This window comes from Acanthopagrus latus, chromosome 3 (assembly GCF_904848185.1).
Source record: "Acanthopagrus latus isolate v.2019 chromosome 3, fAcaLat1.1, whole genome shotgun sequence".
NCBI lineage: Eukaryota > Metazoa > Chordata > Actinopteri > Spariformes > Sparidae > Acanthopagrus > Acanthopagrus latus.
The window spans coordinates 14,004,824-14,012,165 of record NC_051041.1 but is presented as its reverse complement, the minus strand read 5'-3'; the positions used below and the strand labels follow the sequence as shown (position 1 = coordinate 14,012,165).

The window sequence follows — 7,342 nt, the reverse complement described above, 5'->3', positions numbered from 1 at the left end:
AGCTTCCTCAACACTATTAAAAATGTCTTGCAGATTTTATGTCAATTACTGCAGAAATTGATGTAAAATGCCATTAAATCCAGCTGCAGTAAGGATTTTTAAAGAACTTCTTAAGAAGAAAACCTTTGTGCAATGCAATGACAAAGCATGATGGAAAGTTAGTTTGTGATGAGAAAAGAAAAAAGCTGTACATAAATGTGCAGTTAAGTGACTACAGTACTTTAATGAGAACTGCTGGTGAATATAACTGTGTGCCTGCACTGCTGTGGGGGTGTTCAGAGAGAGCTCGTCTGCCTTAAATCCCGCAGCACATCCTGCGTTACTGCGCATGTCCTGCAGGTGGCGCCGGACTTTAACTAACCAATCCTGCTGCACAGGAAGTGGAGCGCAGCAGCAGCAGCAGCAGCAGCAGAGAAGTGTTTGCTAGGAAGCTACTGGTTAGCTCATTACCCCGTCGCCTCTCACAGTCAGCCAACAGTTTACACACAGTGTCCTTTTAATTCAGCCTCGTTTATGAGTTAATGCCTTGTGTTGGGGGGCAGAGTTCGTCGACATGTCGGGCAGAAAGCGAACTCGAGAGAAGGAGGAGAGACGAGAGCACAAGAGACACAAGACCTCCAGACAGGATATGGAGAAACTCAAAACACATGCGAAGAAACTCAGCCAGCAAGTCCAAACACTGAAACACGTCGAGACGTTGTGAGTGTTATTCATTACAACCACAGTTTTTTCGCTTGCAAACTTGTGTATGAATTATAAATATGATATCCATGTTTTCAATCGTAACTAAGTATTACACCCTCTTGGCAGTTAATTAGCCAGTTTGGGGTTAGCAGCTAACATAAGTTTGAAAGAGTCTGTAATTACGTAAAAAAATAACGTCAGTGTCCTCTGTCGTTCATGTAGCTATGAGAAACCTCCGCCAGGATTCATAAAGGTGAAGTTGCTCACTCAAAAACTATGTTTACCGAGTGCCAAAGACTTTGTTTTGGAAAGTTGTTGTTCGCTCCAAGAAATGTTCCGAGCTGACAGCTATTGTTGCAGGAACATGAGGACAAACCGGAGGACTGCATTCCTGCCGAACCAGGAAATGAGGCGGCCAGGAGCTTCCTGGCTCACGCCCCTACCAAGGGGCTGTGGATGCCTCTGGGGAAGGAGGTGAAGGTGATGCAGTGTGAGTACAGTCATTCGAAATCAGCAGCTATAACAGCTAAGTGTTGTTTCTGCAAAAACCTGGTCGATAGATATTCCCCCAAACCACCAAGACACTTTGCACACCTCCCCATCAAACACCTAAATACGCCTGACTTTTTTTCCCATCAAGATCTGAGCATTATGTGCCAGTAAAAGTTGTGAAAATGTCAAGAAAATGCCCTGTCTCTCAGCTTTACAGAAAAAAAAAATTCCTGGATCTGTCCCCTTTATCCAGATCGTCACCTCAGTGTTAATCGGTTCTATTCTGGGCCAAGACCCAATCCTCCATCAAAGTTTTGTGGAAATCCGTTAAGCAGTTTTTGGTTAATCCTGCTGACAAACCAACAAACCCACTAGCAAATGGATACGGGTGATTATTTTGCTGCAAGTCTTGCATTCGCCGTACGGGCCGCGATTTTGGGGGAATGGTCATTTTCACCTTTCATTTTCACAAAAGAAAATACAAATATGATGATGATGTGAGTTTTCCCGGAGCTCTGTACCAAACAGGCATCTCACATCTGGACAGTACAATTTGTGGGCCAGGACCCATCTGTCACACCACAATGCTTCATTTATAATGGCATGATGTGGGTGCAGCCACTTCAATTTAAATAGTTCGCTTGGCCGTTGTAATTTTATAAAGTTACATTTATTCTATGAGATTGAAAGGCTCTGAAAAGGTGTTCAAGTTTATTATCAGTGAGAAAAGTAACAGCAGCACTTATGGTTCAAGAACTGTAGGTGGGAGTAAACCTCCACCATGTGTGGACAGCAGTCTTACATGGGTGATAGATGAAACCATAAGAACATCACAATTAACACCACATCTATTGTTTCTCTGACGAACATGAAGGGCGAGAGATTAATACTGGTGTTATAGAGACAACCTTCTTTCTTTTTGGTCAGACAAAGACTGTCATTATATTCAGTGTCCATTCTTTCCCTCGTCCCACTCCTTTTCTCTTTTTCTGCTTGAACAGCCAGGGAGTCAGCGCACACTCGCACACTAAACACAGACCCTGTCCACGAGTTCGCATTTGTTCTGCGGAAGCCGAGAGTGACTCGCTGTGTTTAATCCTCTGAGAACACGTTTCAGTATGTCATCCTGTTTGAAGGGACAGAGAGACGTCACAGCGAATGACACGGACATGTAAAAGCAACCGCAGCGCATTAGTTCTTTTTGGAGGACAAACAGAGAATTCATGTCTCGCTTCACGCAGACTCTCAAGTTGTTCATGGTAGCAACACTTCAGCTGCAGAGAATTAAAACAGCGTGAAGTTTTGACACAACTTCCCCACTCCTTTTCAGTGAAGCACAAATTATGATTTATGAGTTGTTTGAGGAGGTCTGTCTTTTATTATTACGGGGCACATATTTTGCAACACAGCTCCGCATGAGCAGGGCGTGTGTTTCCCAAGTTAGTACTGTTGGCTTCTTTAAAACCACACAACTAAAGAAAACATTTTTTTTCTATTTCCTAAATGAATGTTGAATGTGAAGGCGCGTGATTTCAGTGAATAAAACCCTGAAAAGAGAATCATTGAGTTGGATTGGTTTACAAGTATAGAATTTCAAAGACTTCATATGTGTGTATGTATATATGACTGCCCCACTTATTTAGGAATGGGAAAGATTTTTATATATATCAATGCCAATGATTCTGCCTTTAGTGCAAATAATCAATCCTTGGTCAGTTCTCCATGCGGAAAAAAGTGGTGCACGTGGTTTCAGTGTTAACACAACTGTTTAATGAGTCTGAAGACAGTTAAGGTCTAAAGGCACGAATATGACGCATGTGACATGTTTCCTTGTTACAGGTTCCCAGCAACATAGACGTACAAGTTTAACGTCTTTTGTTTGTTAAATTTTCGACTGTAAGCTGGCTGAATAACTGGCTCCCATTTTCCATCTCTACCACTCACTCCATGACAACTGAGCATCCTCTGTTTGCAAGATAAATGTCATGAAAAGTGGTAGAAAGTAAGAGCCTGTAAAGTGACCTTGAGTTCAGATTATTTTGTCAAATGACTGTTCCTGAGGACAAGAATCTAACTTTAAGGCCCACATCTGATATTTCTTTGTGACAAATCTCCAGTGACGCTCCCCTCTCTTCAGCTCCTTTTTCCAAAGTACCCAGGTTGACGTTTGTTCTTCTTTTGCCTCAGGTTGGAGATGCAAACGCTACGGCCACAGGACCGGAGACAAGGAGTGTCCGTTCTTCATCAAAGGCAACCAGAAACTAGAGCAATTCAGAGTGGTGAGTCTCCTCACTGCCCAGAAAAAGACGAGCCCACCCAGAGTTATTTAGAGAAGATATCGAGTAATAGTCTACGGTTCAAGAATGTAGGGTTGGGTTGTGGCGAGGTCAAGCGGCTGTGACAGAGACAAGTTTGTGTCTGGGACCTTCTGCTGAGGTTAACAACAGAGTCGGGACACATTTAGTTTACACTGAGGAACATGTGGGCAGCAGACTCGTTCAGGCAGCCTGTTCCACTGTGTAATGGAACAATACCTACTGCGGGGACACGCAGCCCCTGCAATGATTACCATAAATGCAACTGAATCATATTTTCCTACCGTTGTATTGTCACAGGAAGGTTTTTAAAAGATGCTGACATAACGCTACAATCAGTGCAACGGTTGGAATGTGTTGCGCGGGGATGGCGTCAGCTCTCACTGTAAGTAGGGGTGATTTTTCTTCATTGTAGATAATAACAGACTGTGCTTTATTCTTTTAGGCTCATGAAGACCCGATGTATGACGTCATTCGGGAAAACAAAAGGAATGAAAAAGAAACGAGGTACATACATTTGTGATGTGATGCATTCATGTTTTTCGTATGCTTTCAAGCCATTTCCCCTGAAGAAGTGTCAGAGTTTTCAACTTAAAAGGTCAGGAAAAAAGGCAGTTTTGAGGCTGCTCTCAAGACAGTTTGCTCGTACCCTTGAGAACCTGCAGTTTTTGATTGTCTCCCTTCAGCAGAGTGCGACAATCTTACGTGACCTGGAAATTCTCTCACGGTGGCTGGTTCTCTGTACCGCTTTCTAACAAATAGTGTTTGACACCAGGATGTTTGAGTTTAGCCTTGCCGACTATGAAGGCTCACTGTAGGTGTGTGTGTGTGTGTGTGTGTGTGAGTGAGAGAGCGTGCAGACCAGCAGTCCGTGCACACTTGTGTGTGTTTTTTGCATGCATTACAAAAAGGTTATTCAAAGGCCAGTGGCGCTTTGAAGGCTTGGTGGCGTGTCTGCCACATTCATTTTGGAAACTTCTTTGAAAGGGAAGCGAAACAGTCCAACCTCTTCCAGCAGGCTTGCTTTTCAATTACATATACAGTATTGTTTCTCAAGTTGTTATGACGGTCGTCTCTTATCTTAACATGGTAATGGGTAAAACATTTCATGACGAAAAATGTTGAAATTAGCTAGTTATCTAAAAAAAAATATGTGTGCCTATATATATTTCCAGTTAAAAATGATTACTCTCTGATCTACATGTCAACAATGGCAAATTTTGCATTGCACATCTAATCTTTTAGGTTTATTTTGATATTTCTGTTATTTTCATCGGCACCCCACAGATTTAGATTTTTATTGTTTATCTGAGTAGATCTTTTTTGATTATTATTATTTTTGATTGATTATTGATGCGGTTATAGTCTGATATGGTGTGTGAGAGCCGGCGCCCCCTTTTCATTGGTTGTTACAGCCAGAGGCTTTAATAGCAAATTACCCCATTTGACTCTGTGAATGTGATACCTGATGAATAAGGCTGCGACTCATCGTAATGTTTTATTATCGAGTAAACTGTAATTGGAAAGGATTTCTTGATTAGCAAAATAACATGCAACTTAGTTTTTCTAGCGAATAACTGACTCATCCTTGCAGCTGTAGTTATAACTTTTCTTCCCAAAGACTTTCAGCGAAGAGATAATATATTTTTAATAATTAACTGGAGGTTATGAAGTGCTTTTATGATGAAGTTCACTTTGAGGACAATTGGTAAGGATTAAAGTGACATCCTGAATGTTCAGGTGATCCCTTTGCTCCACCAGATCAGCCCCACTATAATGAGGCCTGATGGACACTTTACAAGAAGAGCCTGCCAAGCGTTTTCTGAGAAACACTTTCATGGCCGATGTCTCCCAAAATTGTACATTTCTGATATCGTGGCTCTCTGAGCGCCAGCTCATTTCTCTGAGTTAATTAAAGTGGGAGGACTCCAGTGGCTTCTAATACAGCATGTCAAATATCCAGTTTTTCCCTTCCGTTCTGACAAATGTTTTATATTTCATTGAGCAGTGTGGTGCTTCCTCCCTCATTCTGTGATGTGGTGATGTTGTAGCCTAGCTAGGGAGCAGCTGGAGTCACCTGTAGTTGTTGTGCCATTCACCAGATGTTTAAGTAACTGCCTTTACCATTGACTTGTCTCTTGGCAAGTCGAAACCATCCAGAATTTACAGGGTAATTTACTCTAATAAATAAGTGTGCAAAATGATTATATTAATCTGACATAATGACCCTGAAATCCCCTCACACAGTTAAGGTGTAGTTGTGTGTTAAGTAGCAGTTGTTCTCACTTTGTTTAACACTTGCTGGTAATAAAACATTTAAATGTCATCTGAGCTCGAGCCTTGTATTCAAGCGCCAGGATGACCCCATTATCCAGGCGTGTCCCGGCATGTTCTTATAAATCCTTCACACGCTGCAGTTTTTAACACGCACTCGGACCTCTGTTGGCAAGTACTTGCAATATGTAACACAAGTGGGCACTTGGCAAACTCCACGGTCCGGAACTGCCGCCACTAGGACAGCGATAGTTTCTTCCTCAAGGACACTTGAGACGCCTGCCAACCCCCGGCGCATCTGAGTGCGCATCAGTTGTGCGTTCCTGTTCTTCTGCACTTGACTCTAATCCCCACCTTCTCCTCTTGTCCTTCCCGCTTTCCAGGATCCAGCAGCTGCAGCAGCTGCTTCAGGACACCACCTCCTCCAATTCAGACAGCTCCAGCTCCTCCTCCTCCTCTTCCTCCTCTGACCACCATCGCAGCAAGAAAAGGAAAAAGAGGAAGGACAAGAAGAAGAAGGACAAGAAGAAGAGAAAAAGGAAAAGAAAGCACAAATCCTCCAAAACCAGTGACTGCTCGGATTCTGATTGAGTGCTCGTGTACGTACGACGCACTCAAACACTACGTGCTTTAAACGTAGGAGGAGACTGAAAGTAGCAGCAGCAGTAGATCTTCTGCAATAGTGAAGCGTGGAAACCCTTTTTTTGAAGTGTTTTCCTTTCAGGTTGAAAACTGTACATCCACTGCGCATGACTTCTCCCAGACGTTTCATCCTCTCCAGGGCGACGACTTTGCATTTGCATCCTCTCTGTTGATCATACAGCACAGGGTCATACGGAACAGCTGCTAAAGTAAGCATGCGTTCGTGTGCCTCGGTGCATTAGCTGCATGGGTAATGAATCTAATGTGATATGAAACGAGCCTGCTGGTGAATGAGATCTTTTGCTGGGTCTAATAAGATAGCATGTCAGCAAATACAGTGTATCATTAAGAGATTGTATTTTTCCAGAAATTATTTCTTTTTTTTTTTCATCCCTGTCCACATCTTTTAAATACTTTGATTGTAGAGTGTGTTGAATGCAGGGAGCTGGAAAAAAACCAGTCCAAATTAGATGTTGGGAGTTAGAATTTGTCTTCCACGCGAGCATGAATGTTTGAATGCTTGAGACTGAACATAAATATTTGGAATTATTTGAGGTTGGAATATGCTTATTTGCTCTGAAGGAAGAAAAGAAAAAAAAGCCACAGAGATGTGGGGGGGGAAAGAATGTATGTGAATGTGTTCCCTCATTCAGAGAATAAAGATGGCTCTTTTTCTCCAATGTTTGCCCGGCTCCAGGCTGCAAAAAAACAAACATGTTCACAATCTTGGCGTTGACTCAACGTGAGTGACAGCATCTTTCATGTGGTCGACGACTTAATCTTTTGAGGATGGTGCCGAGAAACCCCCCGCCGCAGAAATCTGATCATTAAAAAGTTCACCACGCGTTGCAGCCTTGACCTTTCTAACAGCCGAAGAACGCTTCTTCTTTTCATCTTGTCCTGCCGGCAGTCTAGGGATACTTCAGAGTGTTTTG

General features: G+C 42.7%; 1 protein-coding gene across 1 annotated transcript; it reads left to right on the top strand.

Annotated features, from left to right (window-relative positions):
• The first annotated feature begins 370 nt into the window (after positions 1–370).
• rp9 (RP9 pre-mRNA splicing factor) lies at positions 371–7,087 on the top strand. Its single transcript, XM_037094082.1, has 6 exons — positions 371–699; positions 907–937; positions 1,045–1,174; positions 3,364–3,455; positions 3,937–3,998; positions 6,149–7,087. The coding sequence occupies exons 1-6, from the start codon at positions 554–556 to the stop codon at positions 6,354–6,356; spliced, it is 669 nt and encodes a 222-aa protein (XP_036949977.1). The 5' UTR covers positions 371–553; the 3' UTR covers positions 6,357–7,087.
• The last annotated feature ends 255 nt before the right edge of the window (positions 7,088–7,342 follow it).